Source organism: Phyllobates terribilis, unplaced genomic scaffold (genome assembly GCF_046119375.1).
Source record: "Phyllobates terribilis strain yellow unplaced genomic scaffold, ASM4611937v1 Scaffold_11__3_contigs__length_659146591, whole genome shotgun sequence".
In the NCBI taxonomy this organism is placed as follows: Eukaryota; Metazoa; Chordata; class Amphibia; order Anura; family Dendrobatidae; genus Phyllobates; species Phyllobates terribilis.
Window position 1 is genome coordinate 119,536,770 of NW_027362771.1, and position 18,052 is coordinate 119,554,821.

The 18,052-nt window shown below is 42.1% G+C and overlaps 1 protein-coding gene across 3 annotated transcripts in view; it reads left to right on the forward strand.

Moving 5' to 3' along the window:
- CFAP54 (cilia and flagella associated protein 54) overlaps positions 1-18,052 on the forward strand; it is a 526,588-nt gene that overhangs the window by 340,945 nt on the left and 167,591 nt on the right. For 2 of the 3 annotated variants that reach the window (XM_073651573.1, XM_073651574.1), the window contains exons 42-43: positions 1,318-1,509; positions 4,395-4,482. The exons of the other annotated variant lie outside the window; for it this stretch is intronic. In XM_073651573.1, coding sequence (XP_073507674.1) covers positions 1,318-1,509; positions 4,395-4,482 — 280 coding nt within the window. The remainder of the gene's footprint in view (positions 1-1,317; positions 1,510-4,394; positions 4,483-18,052) is intronic. 3 annotated transcript variants of the gene reach the window in all.

Genomic DNA, 18,052 nt, shown 5'->3' on the forward strand with positions numbered 1-18,052 from the left:
CTGACTGACAGATCTGACTGACTGACAGATCTGACAGGACTGACTGACTGACAGATCTGACAGGACTGACTGACTGACAGATCTGACAGGACTGACTGACTGACATCTGACAGGACTGACTGACTGACAGATCTGACAGGACTGACAGATCTGACTGGACTGATCTGACAGGACTGACAGATCTGACTGGACTGATCTGACAGGACTGACAGATCTGACTGGACTGATCTGACAGGACTGACTGATCTGACAGACTCACTAACCCTAACTCTTACTTTCTTTTTTATTTTCTTTTTTTTTTACTTTCACAGTGGCAAGGCTGACAGCTCCTGTCACACTGTTTCTCCTCTGCTCTCTCACTGAGATCGGAGGAGAAGCTACATTTATCAGGCAGATCGCCCGGGAAAGTTTGTTGCTAAAACAAACTTCCCTGGTGATCTCTCTGATTGGCTGGTGTGATGCTGACATCATCGAGACCTGAGCCAATCAGGTCTCGATGATGTCAGAGGTCACAGCACCGGGATCCCCGCCGCTGACAGGTATGTGGGGGGTCCCGATCGCCGACCACCGGCTGTCCCTATCTTTTAAATGCCGCGATCGCTATGGATCACGGCATCTAGAAGATAGGAACAGGTTAACATCATGGGGACCTGATCCAATCAGGTCCCCATGATGCCACATGTCAGAGCTATCGCTCTGAACCGGTACCGCAGTGCTAGCAGGACCCTGGGGGTCCTGAGCGCTGCGGGACCACCCACCGTTTTTAAACGTCGGCGCTGCACAGAGCCCAGGCAGAGCCGACGTTTATGTACAGTGGGCGGTCCTGAACCGGTTAATAACCTTATTGATTGCATGGCGACGTATAATTGCGTGTCTTTCTGCGGATGGTGTTGATACTCCATACTGAATAAATCAAGATGTTTTGAAACTTTTGTTTCCATTTTTTTTATCATTTGCATATCATTAACATGTCTATCAATTTCAATATCAGTGGTTAGCATTGTTTCTTTGCAATGCTTGGATCCTGGTATCAAAGCCCATGAAGGACAACATCTGCAAGGAGTTTGTATGTTCTCCCCGTGTTTGCCTGGGTTTCCTCCAGGTTCTCCGATTTTCTCCCACATTCCAAAGACATACTGATAGGGAATGTAGATTGTGGGGACAGTGGTGCTGTTATCTGTAAAGTTTTGCGGAATATGGTGGCGCTATATAAGTGAGTAAAATAAATAAATAAATTCTGTATATTTCCATGTTCCTGTCACTTTTATGTCTTGACTTGCATATTGAGGTGTTTATTTTATTGTCTTTTTTTTTCAGTGTTAAATTCACATATTAGTCCACAACTGTCCTCTGGAAAAGTTGTTTTTTCAGACGGTGCATTGCAGGCACACCGCCCAGGTCCCCCAGACCTGTCAGAAGAAGAGTTTATCTCTGTGGGCTCTATTGAAAGCAAGGCAATCCCTCCGTCACACCTTTCACTGGTTATAGCGTCCTATGACAAGACTATTGGTAAGGCATTTCTTTTTTGACTGATAATAAGCCACAGTCTTAGATCAATTAATCTGTGGGTTGGGGATTAATGCCTTCAACATCCAATAAGTATTGAAAAGCTGGACAGCGACAGCAAAATATTCCCAAATATATCAAGTTAATTTAATCACCCTGATGAAGATGTGCAGGAGGGGCATCAATCAACATATCCTGTTACCTGGGGGGAAGATTAGTATGCATGCGGGCTTATAGAGTTACCACTCATTAAATCCTTCATTTCATCATTGCTAAATAATTCTGCTTCACATCCAGAGCTGTACTTTGTAAGCCCAGACACTGCAGCCTGTCATAGTGTGCCATGCACTTGCCAATACATCATTTATCTTACACTGACATATCCATTTATTTGCAAATTTATTTCAAAGCAGACACAATGGTAGGTTAACATAATAATGAAAGGTCCCATCGAAAAATATATAGTGGGATAATAAGCAGAACATCGTTTCATTTGTCATTTTACGTAATATGCATATTGCCTAAAATCAGCATATACAATTAGGCACGAGGATATACAACTGTTTTTACATTTTTTTTTATTTTGCAAAACAAAATGTACCAAAAGTATGATTTATGACTCAGCTTTGCCTACTAAATTCCCGCAAAACAACCCAAACATTGTCTTTAATAGAAGCTACATGCACACCGCCAAAATAAAAGGGGTTTTCCACTTTTGGCCTCTATTGTCCAGCCCTGTGTTGGTCAGCAATGACTCTCTGCCACTGCTGTGGTCTCTTTATACTGGCAGCAGCTGTGATGTAACTACTACAGCCCACATCTGTGCTGCAGCCAATCACTGAGCTTAGTGACTCTGCCAGAGCAGGTGGCGCAAGCTGTTAAGATCACTGATCGTCTGCAGTGTTATGATGCGACTGCTACAGCCATTGCATGGAGATTGAAGCAGTGGCGGAGAGCATGGTCTGGGGAGAGTGAGTACTGTTTGTTTTTATTGTTCTCAATAGAGGCCAAAAGTCTATAAGGGGAAAGCCCCTTTGAAAAAAAGCCCAAAACATATTGTATGTATATATTTGCACTGAAAAGTATAGTCATCTTTTTTTGCAATACAATTGGGCTTTGAAGTTTCCTGACTTATACTGAGTAAACATATCTCAAAAGCATACCCCACTAGCGTACATATGGCCGTTTAAAGGGAATCTGTCAGCAGGTTTTTGCTATGTAATCTGAGGACAGCAGGAGATAGAGGCTGAGACACAGAATTTGGGGATGTGTCACTTTATCAAAGTGTGTGCTGTTTACTAACTGTGAAGGATTTATCACTAAGAGATTAACATTGTGGACTAGTCTGACTCCACCCCCTCCTGTGATAAGCAACTCCCTGTCTATGGATTTTTTACATAGAGAGCCTGTTGTAGGCGGGGTTAGCTTTCTCAGCTCTGCTTCATTCTAAATCTAAAAGCTCTGATTGTATCAGAACAGCTGCTCCCAGTAATCTAAGAGAAACATTGTTGGATTCAGCTTCTCTTTGCCAACATCAGGCTGCTTTCACATGAGGTAGCAAAACGTGCTGACAGATTCCCTTAAAGTCTAAAAACACAGCATTATATACATTAAGAATTTTCCTGGCATATTCACCTACTGCACACCACAATCAGCCTTTAAGGTTTATTCAAACAAGAAGAAATTATTACACATTCATATAGTAACACTTTAATTAGATGTCTCCGGGTGTCCCATACTGAATGAAAGGAGCAACAGTGGACATGTTAAATTGCCATGCCATTCAAATGGGGAACAGAAGTTCCCTGTTCTAGCGTTTGATGGGGGTCTCAGTGTATAGGTAATATCTTTCATCTTATTAGAATAGCTTTAACTTTCTTTATTAGTATTGTTATGGTCGCATTGAGATTATCCCCACCTGTCCATATCTCAGGAACTTTAATGCGTTATGACAGTATGTGCACAATTACGGTAGTTTTTGGAGGAAATTTTTGGAGCGAGTCTGCTAAACAAAAATCCTAAAAACAAGTTACTTAAAAGACATTTTTTATTCATTTCTATTGTAAAACGACTTGCTGGGCCAGTTTTTTTAGCTTTTTTTCTTACCCTCCTTCAGGTTTTTAAAAACCATGTGTGGGAGAAACAAAAGTGTCACTTCTTTGAGGTATTTTTTGATGGAAAATGCTTCCAAATAAGCGCTGTCAAAAAAAAGGATGCGAAAAATGCTTCAGAAAATGAGTTCGGCCTAAATGAACTTTACAAGTCTGTTATATATGTTCACAATACATTAGAAATCCTAAGATTTAGTTATAACTGTATAGTCACATGTAGTGAGAATGTTATCAGATACTAGGTAATAGTATGCTAGAACTATTTTTTGTCTACTATTCTATGTACGGTCATGCCTGCTAATTATGCATACATTTCATTGCTGTTAAAATGGTTTAAAACTTTTGTCCACTATTTTTTTATATTAAAAATGGTTCAATGGGGATCTTTGAATAAAAAAAGAACATATATTGGACCCCCTCCGTTCCACCGCCCTGTTGCTTTTGATCCCTGCTGGTCATCTGGTCTCCTCTTTCTGTGGGTTCGTCACTTAACTGCTGCAGCCAATAAGTGGACCTGATCTGTTGCAGCTTACTAATTCTGTCCAAAGAGAAAGAAACAATCTAATTTTTGGCTTGAAGATAAGATGAAGTCCCACATCAAGAGAAGAAGCCAGGAGACTGGCGTGAGACGGCGGCAGCTGTGTGGCAGAATAACGGGGGTATGGTAGGTACATATATGATCTTTTTTGTTTTAATACCCCATGGGCCCATTTATAATCTAAAAAATGTTGTGTACAAACTCTTTAAAGACTAATTCTTTTGTTCAATGTATACTAGAAATCCTTCATTCAGACAGACAACAAGGACTTAAAGCTCAGGCTCTTCATGAACTTGGTAATCTTCACATGTATGCGGGAAATAAAAGGTATTATTTAGTATGTTGTATTTTAGTTTCCGATAATATGTTTGATTGTGATTTATTAAAAACTCTAATGGTATATTCCTCATGCTTTTGAAAATATGTAGCACTCAAACTTCTCTCTTCCTGTTTGATTCATCTCACCAGACTAGAAGTAAGAGTTGGTGCACAAGACCATTTTCTCTCCTTCTGAGAAAAAGGGTCCTAATATTCTGATCAGGCTCTGATCAGAGTTTAATCAGAGTGGCATCAGTTTTTATCTGTGGTGGAGCTAAAAAAAATAGTTTCTCCACCCTCTCAATTCTTTCAGTCTGTGAAAATCAGACCACACTCGAATATCATTTGAGTGCAGTCCAGTGTTTTTCATGGACCCAAAGACACTTGGATCAAAATCGGACATGTCTCCAACTTTCTCCTCAGACCACATGGTCTGAGGAAAAAATCGCAGACATGTGCACAGCCCCATAGAATATCATGGGTATGAGTGCTATTCGTGAAAACCACAGATTGCACTCATCCAATATAATTTGTCGTGTGCACGAACTTGTTCCATATTGCATGCTCAGAACCTTATTAGTGTGTAGATTGTGCAGTACATATTTTATTTCTGCTTCAGACAATAACTTTTAATCATAAGAGAGCACAAGCTAATTATGACGCTATGCCCGGCGGCCATGCATCCTGTCCAATTCTCCCTCTGTGCAGGGGCGCCGGTTTACTCACTTAACCGGCCTGCGGCGCGCTCCCTGTCCCAGGTATGCTCCTGCCTCGTTCCTCCTCCATGCACACCTCACTGTGTCCCGGCGGCGTTGCTAGGCCACCCGTGCCCACGCTCTCCTGACCTTAAAGGGGCAGCGCACGCACATGGTAGATGCTCCCTGCAACAGTTGGGAAGGATTTAGTCAAGTGGATGTTCACCTGTAAGGTGTCTCCCAGCCAATAGCTGGGAGACATCTTGTATAAAAGGCACTTTCCCCTATTGGGAGGTGCCTGAGCAACCACTATAGTTCAGTTAGGTGATTGGTGTGTAGTGCAACTGTATGGTGCCAGGTCCCCCATCCCTAGCCTGTTATTGTTCCCTGTATCCCGTGTCCTGTGTCCTTTCCCTTTAGTCCAGTATAGTTGTCCTTGTTCCTGTGACCAATTCGGTGGAGTAACTGTCACAAAATCGCATCTGCGGTACCTGTCTGCCACTCTGGGGTCTGAGTACCCAGGCCAGAACCCTGAATCTGAAACTGTGTCGGCGGTATCTGTACCCCTTGGCCGCATCAACGGTACCTGTCTGCTATCCCGAGACCTGTGGGCCTAAACCTATCCCGTATCCCGAAACCGCGTTGGCAGTATCTGTACCTCGTGGCCGCATTGCGGTACCTGTCAGCTATTTCAAGACCAGTGGGTCTGAACCTCTTCCGTATCCCGAGACCACTGTACCCCGTGGCTACATTGGCGGTATTTGTCAGCTATCCCGAGATCAGTGTGGCTGAACTTGTCCCAAGTGGCTGGCCTGCCCTATTGTGAATCTATGCACGTCTCTGCCCTTTGGGGTCAGCAACTACTGCCGGACTTCGCCCTGGAGTGGTAACTGGCAGTTACCTGCCGCACAAGCCTGACCTCACCACTAGAGGCTCCAGTGAACACCAAGGTAGCTGCTTAGTTACGCCCCTTCCGGGGCATCCACGAACCACTTGCGCCACCTTGGAGCATAACACTAATATGGCTGTTCTATCAATTTAAAGACATAGGGGCCAACTAGGTGCTTTCAACAATTTTCTGGCATATACACCTTGAAATGTTGCAAATTCTTTGGGTATCTCAAAGTTGAGCAAAAACTTTTCAACTTTTGACATTTTTACACTGGTCCCAGTCAGTTCAACCAAAGTGGATGGAGTTTATGTGGGTTAAAGCCCAGCTGGCAAACTCATTAAAATTTAGGCCACTTTAGTGGCTCTGCATGCCACTATTTTTTATTTAAAATGAAACAACTGAAATGCAATTAAAGTATAGACTTTTAGGTTTAATCACAGGGGTTGAATAAAAATTCCATGTGAAACGTTTAGGAATTGCAACTATTTTTCTACAAAGCCTCCTCATTTCAGTGGCTCAAAAGTAATTGGACAAATTAATCTGTCTTCAGTCACATCATCAATAAACACTAATGACCCAGTGCCATTGACAGCCATGCATGCCCATGCCATCACACTGTCTCCACCATGTTTTACAGAGGATGTGGTGTGCTCTGGATCATGAGCAGTTCCAAGCCTTCTCCATACCTTCTTCTTCCCATCATTCTGGTACACGTTGATCTTAGTTTCATCTGTCCAAAGAATGTTTTTCCAGAACTGAGTTGGCTTCTTTAGATGTTTTTTTGCAAAGTCTAATCTGGCCTTTCTATTTTTAAGGCTGATTGGTGGTTTGCATTTTGTTGTGAACCCTCTGTATTTGATCTCATGAAGTCTTTTTATGGTAACACCTACTTCCCAGAGAGTGTTCTTCACTTGGGTGGATGCTGTGAAGGTTTTTTTTTAACCATGGAAAGGATTCTACGATCATCCATCACTGTTGTCCTCTGTGGACGTCCAGGCCTTTTTGAATTCCCAAGCTCACCAGTGCTCTCTTTTTTTTTTTGCAGCATGTACAAAACTGTTTGCCATTCCAAGATTTTTGCTATCTCTCTGATGGCTTTCTTTTTTTTCTGCCTAATAATGGTTTGTTTCTCTTCCATTGATAGCTCCTTTAACCGCATGTTGTGGGTTCACAGCATCAGCTTTCAAATGCAAATGCAACACATGGAATCAGCTCCAGACCTTTTACTTGCTTAATTGGTGATGTATTAATGAAGGAATAGCCCATGCAGCCCATTAAGGAGCTTTTGAGATAATTGTCCGATTACCTTTGGTCCCTTTTAAAAAGAGGGAACTACATATTAAAGGGCTGTAATTCCTAAACCCTTATGCCAATTGGGATGTGAATACTCTCAAATTAAAGCTGAGAGTCTGCACTTTAAGCTCATTTTGATTATATAACTGTCTTGAATATGTTTTGTAAACAGCTAAAATGCTAAAACTTGTGTCACTGTCCAAATATTTCTGGACCTACTGTAAGTATATGAATAGATTAGGGGCTGAAATATTCCCTTTATTGAATCAGGCCCATGGAATTAAGGCGTTCGATTGACACTAAAAATAAATTATATGTTTGGGAACACATTCATTTGGTAAGGTACATATGTATATGGCTGTATTTAATTGTACCACGTGAGGAATTAGAAGTCTCTGACTGAAGCTCTGACTCCTTTTACACAAGTCCTGATTCTTTTGCATGTTTGACACGCTTACATGTTTCAGATCACTAAACAAATTTAAAAATATTAGACAAAGATAACACAAGTAAGCACAAAATGAAGTTTTTAAATGAAGGTCTTTATTATTAAGGAAAAAATAAATCCCAAACTACAGGGCCCTGTGTGAAAAAGTGATTGCCCCTAAACCTACTAACTTGTTGAACCACCCTTAGCAGCAACTGCAATCAAGCGTCTGCGATAACTAGCAGTGAGTCTTTTACAACACTCTGGGGGAAGTTTGGCCCACTCATCTTTGCAAAATTGTTTTAATTCAGCCACATTGGAGGGTTTCCAAGCATGAATCCCCTTTTTAAGGACATGCCACAGCATCTGAATTGGATTAAGTTCAGGACTTTGACTAGGCCACTCCAAAAGTCTTAATTTTGTTTTTTTAAGCCATTCAGAGGTGGACATGCTGGTGTGTTTTGGATCGTTGTCCTGCTGCATAACCCAAATGCGCTTCAGCTTGAGGTCATGAACAGATGGCCGGAAATTTTCCTTCAGGATTTTTTGGCAGACAGCAGAATTCATGGTTGCATTTACCACAGCACGTCTTCTAGGTCCTGAAGCAGCAAAACAGCCCCAGACTATCACACTACCACTACCATATTTTACTGTTTGTATGATGTTCCTTTTCTGAAATGCTGTGTTACTTCTACACCAGATGTAATGGGGCAAACACCTTCCAAAAAGTCCAGCTTTTGTCTCATCAGTCGACTGAGTATTCTCTTCCAGTAACACTCATGGACCACCCAGCTACCAAAATGTATAGGGTGGTGAGTGGGGTCCAAGCTAGGGGTTGTGTAATATCAATCCAGTCCTAAGAATTCCCAGCCCACCACTTGTATAAAGGGCCACCACTTTACCACCTCCTACCTGTGGTAAGCAAATTGGAGGTTTAAACGGGGTTCCAAATGATGTTAGCACAAATCTCTGAGTGTACTGAGTTAATTAAGTGACAAGTCAAAAAGTCTATATGCTGATACCTGCCTAGCAGCAGAGGTTGGCACCCTAGTTAAATCTGGCGATTTGGCGCCCCCGCTACATGGCAGCTCTCCCTAATTGGCCCTGGTTAGCCCTCAGACTAAACAATTTGTTGCATATCAATCAAATTCAACCAACAAATATACACAGTATAATAATGATAATACATTGAATGGAAACTTATCTTGATGTAAATATAGATGATGTTGCTAAGATAAATGCCCCATTATTGCCATTATCGGAATCCTGGGAAGGTTCACCAACGTTTTCGCCATTTGTGGATAATGGCTCACAGTGTGGCTTTCTGGAGTCCCAAAGCTTTAGAAATGGTTTTATAACCTTTTCCAGACTGATAGATCTCAATTTGTTTCTCATTTGTTCCTGAATTTCTTTGGATCACAGCATGATGTTTAGCTTTTGAGGATCTTTTGGTCTACTTCACTTTGTCAGGCAGGTCCTATTTGAGTGATTTCTTGATTGAGAGCAGGTGTGGCAGTAGTCAGGCCTGTATGTGGCTAGGGAAATTTAACTCAGATGGGGGGGGGGGGTGTCAATCACTTTTTCACACACGGCCTTGTAGGTTTGGATTTCTGTTCCCCTTAATAATAAAAACTTTGATTTAAAAACTGCATTTTGTGTTTACTTGTGTTATCTTTGTCAGATATTTAAATTTGTTTTGTGATCTGAAACATTTAAAGTGGCTACTGAAAGTATTCAGACCCTTTACATTTTTCACTCTTTGTTTCATTGCAGCCATTTGGTAAATTCTAAAAAGTTCATTTTTTATGCGGTCAAGATGGGGTGCTTTAATGAGAAAAAAATTTACTTTTTAGAATTTACCAAATGGCTGCAATGAAACAAAGAGTCAGAAATTTAAAGGGGTCTGAATACTTTCCGTACCCACTGTACGTGTGACAAACATGCAAAAGAATAAGGGTGCTTTCACACAGCGTTCTGTGTCCCCGTCGGACTGCTGCTGTGTCTGAGTGTCCACCTCCTGTGGGCGTCCACTCCCGAAAAAAGTGCACTGCAGAGGGCACCTTCAATCTGCCGTCACCATTGCGGTTTATGACCCTGTCTGAGCATATGTCCAGATCCCATTTTGCGGGGAATTTTAGGACGTATGCCCCAACGGGGACACAGATCGCTGTGTGAAAGCAGCCTAAGAAATCAAGGAAGGGGGAAAACACTTTTTCACACCGCTCTATATCATACACACTATTGGTGTTTACATAAACTATTGAACCGAACTGGCCGCGTTGTACAATCTATCTACAAAATAGTGTACTGGGAACTCCAAATGGAATCAATTAACCTACAGAGAGCACGGAGTAAATTCCCACTCAAACAACAAAAAAATGTTGGTAATAAAAACACATGTTTATTCAATCATTTAAAATATACATGCAAAAAGGACAAAAATACATATATAAAAATAGTAAGTCATTCGGGGTGAAAATCACAACACAGAGCCGCAAAAATACTCAATCCTTGTTCCCACAGTATAATGGTATATATTAAATAGATAAAGTAGTATCCAACAAATAACTAAAGAATAATAAAGTGTACAGAGTTTGACAATGAATGTCACACAATCACCCATAGAGAAATAATTATAGGTAGTAAGTTACCTGGTAAAACCCCCCTCCTCCATCCAGGATCTAAAGTGTTAAAAGTGCAGTCATATTTGGATCAGAGGGGGCTTACCCATATGAGCAACAGGGATTAGCGTGCGACTCTGAAAGCCCCGACGCACGTTTCGCGTTGCTTCTTCGGGGGGCTGTCTATTGGTGTTTATAGTATTTTTCTATTCAAAATATTAAAGTTTTCCCAGAATTGGCATTTATAACTGAAAAGTGTTTGATTGCTGTTGGTCCCACCAATGGGACCTCAACTTATCTCGAGAACAGGCCTCCTCCTTGTTCTTCCTCATTGCACAGGCCCAGAAAAGACTTTGAATGAAGCTTTGAACATGGGGAGCACGGTGGCTCAGTGGTTAGCAGTGCAGCCTTGCAGCGCTGGGGTACTGAGTGCAAATCCCACCAAGGACAACATCTGCAAGGAGTTTGTATGTTCTCCATTTGTTTGCGTGGGCTTCCTCTGATTTCCTCCCACACTCCAAACACATACTGATAGAGAATTTAGATTATGAGCCTCAATGGGAACAGTGATTATGATATCTGTAAAGCGCTGTGGAATGAATGGCGCTATATACTGTAATGAGCAATATAAATAAATAAATTGTGCCATTTAAAGTTTATGCGACTGTCTGGGATAGCTGAGCTCGGTGCTCCGTTATCTCTGTCAGCCCTATTAACTTTGAATGAAACGTCAGTATAGATGCTTCACCACTGACCCATTTTTACTATATTCACAGCCAAGCTCTCACAGAATGTAAGCGGCAAAAGGTCACATTATTTTGGTTATGTAACTGCTTCTGATACTTCTAAATGGGTTAATTTCTCATTTATCTCCATTCAACTTTTAACATCAAAGTGTAAATACAAGATTCCTTCCAGTGTTCTACATTCAATATAGCAATTTAGTAATGGAGGTGACGGAAACAAGGTATAATCCATTGCAATGTTACACTGCATTGGAAATTCACTTCTATTATCACACTCAGTAAATGTTTAGAAGGCTGGAGTTTAAGGATACAAAACACTGCTATTTTTCTTTTGTAAGCAGTCTCATAAGCACTGCATGCTATTTTAATAACCCTAAAATAGAGCTAATGAATAAAGTGCTCATAGCCTTGATATCTTCAGTGAAATGTGTGTTGTGTATTAGTAATTGCTGTTTTCTTTGTGTATGTGTATATTTAGGTTGCAGCTAGACTATCTGTATAAGTGTACATTCCCCCAAACGTAATTCAAATAAAGAATAAGGGCGTAAAGACGGCACTCACCAGCTAGAGCTTATCTTCTATATTTCTCCAAAAAAAGATTATTTAAAAGCAATCAGGTTAAAAGCAAGTGAGATACAACAGCAACAGCTATTTCGCACTATCCGCTGCACTTAGCCTGGCCTTGAAGAATAGTGCAAATCAGCTGTTACCTGTAGTGTTTCACTTGATTTTAACCTCATGCCCTTTTCATAATCTTTTTTTGAGAAAGAAAGAAGAGAAGCCCTAGCTGGTATGTGCCACTTTTACTCCTTTTTTGAATTACATGTCTTCCTTGTCTCTATTGGCATAGCACTGCATATTGCACTCAGATGTAGCCTCACTCCAATACTTTCTGTGCTAAATAGATGTGCCAGCTTTTATTTGTTTTTTTATTCACACATATGCATTTTCGGTCCATGTGCACAACAAACCCCACATGGGACATTATTATCTTATTTGCTAGTGCAAATTGGCAATTTTCCATATGGATATCATCAGGGCTCTGTGGAAACAATTGCAGGAAGCGCTTGACCAGTGATGGCGAACCTTTTAGTCACCGAGTGCCCAAACTGCAATCCAAAACCCACTTATTTATCGCCAAGTGCCAACACGGCAATTTAACCTAAATATTGAGATTTTAGTTTAATAAAAACAGCTGATACAAAGAGCAGGCGAGGGGGTTAAGAGAGCAGACGAGGGCAGCATAAAGTAGCCACAGAAAGGAGCAGAGGTATGAGACTGCAGAAATAAAGAATGTGTTAACCTCCATCTTGGTATATGCCCCAATCCATGTATATATCTTGCCTCCCCCCACCAATCCATGTATACATGCTGCCCTCCCCCCATCCTTGTATACATGCTGCCCTCCCACATCCTTCTATATATACTGCCCTCACCCCATCCTTGTATATATGCTGCCCTCCCCCATCCTTGTATATATTCTGCCCTCCCCCCATCCTTGTATATATGCTGCCCTCCCTCCATCCTTGTATATATGCTGCCCCAATCCTTGTATATATGCTGCCCTCCCCCATCCTTGTATGTATGCTTCCCTCCCCCATCCTTGTATATATGCTGCCCTCCCCCCATCCTTTTATATATGCTGCCCACCCCCATCCTTGTATATATGCTGCCCCAATCCTTGTATATATGCTGCCCCATCCTTGTATATATCCTGCCCTCCCCATTCTTGTATATATGCTGCCCTCCCCCATCCTTGTATATATGCTGCCCTCCCCTCATCCTTGTATATATGCTGCCCTCCCCCAATCCTTGTATATATGCTCCCCCAATCCTTGTATATATACTGCCCTCATCCTTGTATATATAGTACAGACCAAAAGTTTGGACACACCTTCTCATTTAAAGATTTTTCTGTATTTTCATGACTTTGAAAATTGTACATTCACACTGAAGGCATCAAAACTATGAATTAACACATGTGGAATTATATACTTAACAAAAAAGTGTGAAACAACTGAAAATATGTCTTATATTCTAGGTTCTTCATAGTAGCCACCTTTTGCTTTGATGACTGCTTTGCACACTCTTGGCATTCTCTTGATGAGCTTCAAGAGGTAGTCACCAAAAATGGTTTTCACTTCACAGGTGTGCCCTGTCAGGTTTAATAAGTGGGATTTCTTGCCTTATAAATGGGGTTGGGACCATCAGTTGTATTGTGCAGAAGTCAGGTGGATACACAGCTGATAGTCCTACTGAATAGACTGTTAGAATTTGTATTATGGAAAGAAAAAAGCAGCTAAGTAAAGAAAAACGAGTGGCCATCATTACTTTAAGAAATGAAGGTCAGTCAGTCCGAAAAATTGGGAAAACTTTGAAAGTGTCCCCAAGTGCAGTTGCAAAAACCATCAAGCGCTACAAAGAAACTGGCTCACATGAGGACCGCCCCAGGAAAGGAAGACCAAGAGTCACCTCTGCTTCTGAGGATAAATTTATCCGAATCACCAGCCTCAGAAATCGCAGGTTAACAGCAGCTCAGATTAGAGACCAGGTCACTGCCACACAGAGTTCTAGCAGCAGACACATCTCTACAACAACTATTAAGAGGAGACTTTGTGTAGCAGGCCTTCATGGTAAAATATCTGCTAGGAAACCACTGCTAAGGACAGGCAACAAGCAGAAGAGACTTGTTTGGGCTAAAGAACACAAGGAATGGACATTAGACCAGTGGAAATCTGTGCTTTGGTCTGATGAGTCCAAATTTGAGATCTTTGGTTCCAACCGCCGTGTCTTTGTGCGATGCAGAAAAGGTGAACAGATGGACTCTACATGCCTGGTTCCCACCGTGAAGCATGGAGGAGGAGGTGTGATGGTGTGGGGGTGCTTTGCTGGTGACACTGTTGGGGATTTATTCAAAATTGAAGGCATACTGAACCAGCATGGCTACCACAGCATCTTGCAGCGGCATGCTATTCCATCCGGTTTGCGTTTAGTTGGACCGTCATTTATTTTTCAACAGGACAATGACCCCAAACACAACTCCAGGCTGTGTAAGGGCTATTTGACCTAGAAGGAGAGTGATGGGGTGCTACGCCAGATGACCTGGCCTCCACATTCACCAGATCTGAGCCCAATCGAGATGGTTTGGGGTGAGCTGGACCGCAGAGTGAAGGCAAAAGGGCCAACAAGTGCTAAGCATCTCTGGGAACTCCTTCAAGATTGTTGGAAGACCATTTCCGGTGACTACCTCTTGAAGCTCATCAAGAGAATGCCAAGAGTGTGCAAAGCAGTCATCAAAGCAAAAGGTGGCTACTTTGAAGAACCTAGAATATAAGACATATTTTCAGTTGTTTCACACTTTTTTGTTAAGTATATAATTCCACATGTGTTAATTCATAGTTTTGATGCCTTCAGTGTGAATGTACAATTTTCATAGTTATGAAAATACAGAAAAATCTTTAAATGAGAAGGTGTGTCCAAACTTTTGTACTGTATGTTCCCCCCATCCATGTATATATGTTCCCCTCATCCATGTATATATGTTCCCCAAAGTCCATGTATATATGCTTCCCCCAGCCCATGTATATATGCTTCCTCCCAAGTCCATGTATATATGCTCCCCCCCAGTCCATGTATATATGCTCCCTCCCCAGTCTATGTATACAGTGGGTACAGAAAGTATTCAGACCACTTTAAATTTTTCACTCTTTGTTTCATTGCAGCCATTTGGGAAATTCTAAAAAGTTATTTTTTTTTTCTCATTAAAGTACACACTGCACCCCTTCTTGACTGAAAAAAAAACAGAAATGTACACATTTTTGTAAATTTATTAAAAAAGAAAAACTGAAATATCACATGGTCATAAGTATTCAGACCCTTTGCTCAGACACTCATATTTAAGTCACATGCTGTCCATTTCCTTGTGATCCTCCTTGAGATGGTTCTACTCCTTCATTGGAGTCCAGCTGTGTTTAATTAAACTGATAGGACTTGGTTTGGAAAGTCACACACCTGTCTATATAAGACCTCACAGCTCACAGTACATGTGAGACCAAATGAGAATCGTGAGCTCAAAGGAACTGCCCAAGGAGCTCAGAGACAGAATTGTGGCAAGGCTCATATCCTTCCAAGGTTACAAAAGAATTTCTGAATTACTCAAGGTTCCTAAGAGCACAGTGGCCTCCATAATCCTTAAATAAAAGAAGTTTGGGACCAGGAGAAGTCTTCCTAGACCTGGCCGTCCAGCCAAACTGACCAATCGTAGAAGAGCCTTGGTGAGAGAGGTAAAGAAGAACCCCAAGATCACTGTGGCTGAGCTCCAGAGATGAAGTAGGGAGATGGGAGAAAGTTCCACAAAGTCAACTATCACTGCAGCCCTCCACCAGTCGGGCCTTTATGGCAGAGTGGCCCGACGGAAGCCTCTCATCAGTGCAAGCCCGCATAGAGTTTGCTCAAAAACACATGAAGGATTTCCAGACTGTGAGAAATAAGATTCTCTGATCTGATGAGATGAAGATAGAACTTTTTGGTGATAATTCTAAGCGGTATGTGTGGATAAAACCAGGCAGTGCTCATTACCTGCCCAATACAATCCCAACAGTGAAACATGGTGGTGGCAGCATCATGCTATGGGACTGTTTTTCAGCTGCAGGGACAGGATGACTGGTTGCAATTGAAGGAAACTTGAATGCGGCCAAGTACAGAGATATCCTGGATGAAAACCTCTTCCAGAGAGCTCTGGACCTCAGACTTGGCCGAAGGTTCACCTTCCAAAAAAACAATGACCATAAGCACACAGCTAAAATAATAAAGGAGTGGCTTCAGAACAACTCAGCCAGAGCCCTGACCTAAACACAATCGAGCATCTCTGGAGAGACCTGAAAATGGCTGTTCACCAACGTTCACCATCCAACCTGACGGAACTGGAGAGGATCTGGAAGGAAGAATGGTAGAGGATCCCCAAATCCAGGTGTGAAAAACTTGTTGCATCATTCCCAAGAAGTCTCATGGCTGTACTAGCTCAAAAGGGTGCTTCTACTCAATACTGAGCAAAGGGTCTGAATACTTATGACCATGTGATATTTCAGTTTTTCTTTTTTAATAAATTTGCAAAAATTTCTACATTTCTGTTTTTTTTTCAGTCAAGATGGGGTGCAGAGGGTACTTTAATGAGAAAAAAAATTAACTTTTTAGAATTTACCAAATGGCTGCAATGAAATAAAGAGTGAAAAATTTAAAGGGGTCTGAATACTTTCCGTACCCACTGTATATGCTTTTCCCCCCGTCCATGTATATATGCCCCCCACCAGTCCATGTATATATGCTCCCCCCCTGTCCTTGTATATACGCCCCCCACCCAGTGCATGTATATATGCTCCCCCCAGCCTGCTGGCGCCACTGTTCATCGCTTACTCACCTTCCCTCCTCTCCCTCGCCGCGTCCTCTCCTGTAGCCGGCAGCTGACTCCAGCGTCCTAGCGACGGGGGCGCATGACGTCACTGCCATGCGCCCAGTCGCGTGTGCGCTGACGTCAGCTGCTAGCTGCTGGCCTCTGATTGGCAGCAGCGTGTATTGCGGCGCACGGGCCTGGCAAGTTTGTGTGCTGCAATACACTTCAGCTAGATGTGCATCCGAGAACGCACATCTAGTTGAAGTAGCAGGGCTGGCGATGGCACTCGGAAGGGTCAGAGTCCTCACCCGCCGGGCCCGATCCAGTAGCGCTAGTGCTGTGGCGATGGCGCGCGTGCCCACCGGGAGGGCTCTGCGTGCCCCCTCTGGCACGCGTACCATAGGTTCGCCATCACTACACTAGACTAATCTGTTTTGCAGAAAAAGCATGAAATTGCAGGCAGCTTCTGCACCTATCCACTATGTGGAAAATTGCACGGAGCACTCGTACAAGTGTACAAGTGCTGAAAGTTGATCCCCCACTGATCTGCTATTGATGGCCATAAATGTAGTAATCACTTCTAAGTTTATTCATCTGTTTAGCTCACCTTCTATCAGTAGTGTGATCCCTTGTCTGTAATGATGTTACTTTTCAATGTAATAAAGTTTGTGATGATAATGAGACTGCTGAAGAGTGACACCTGCAAAACAGGTAGTGCATGCAATTTGAAACTCAGAAAAAAAAATTACTAAAAATTAAAAAAAGAAGAAGAATGTTTAATATAAAAACTTGATTTAAATTTGTTGATTCCTTTAAAAGTGAAGGAAAATACAGGGTGATTATAAAAGATTTATCGGGTTTCAAAGAGGTATATTTCAAAATGTATTATATGCACAATAGTGAATGGCACATGCTAACGAACATACACTCTTCAAGTTTAGCACATAATATTCACAGAGGTCCTATGCATCCTCCTTTTGTCACACGACACATCTATATAATCCATTTCGACCCAAACATACTGAAGCTTGTCCCCATTGATGATCATTAGAGTGGCAGTAATACGGTCCCGGAACTTATCCAATGTTGCTGGCAAAGGCGGCACGTAAACAATGTCTTTGACGTACCCCTAAAAGAAGAAGCCACACACTGTCAGATCGGGAGACCTGGGGCACCTTCGGCAGAGTGCCAAGTCAACACCAGTATAGCACCCAATCCACCAGTTTGGAAGTTCCTCGTTGAGACTACAACGCACCTCAGAATGCCAGTGGAGTGGAGCTTCATCTTGTTGGTAAATTAAGTTTCAGGAATCAATTGTCAGTTGCGGAAACAACTATAACTGTAACATATCAAGGTACCTATCACAGTTTTGTGAGAGAATAAAAGGGCTCGTACACCTTTGTTTTTGAGATTGCACAGAAAACATTTACTTTCGGAGAATCTCTTTCGATTTCCACAGTGGCTTTGGGATTTGCCGTTCCCCATATTCTGACATTTTGATGGTTCACCTTTCTGC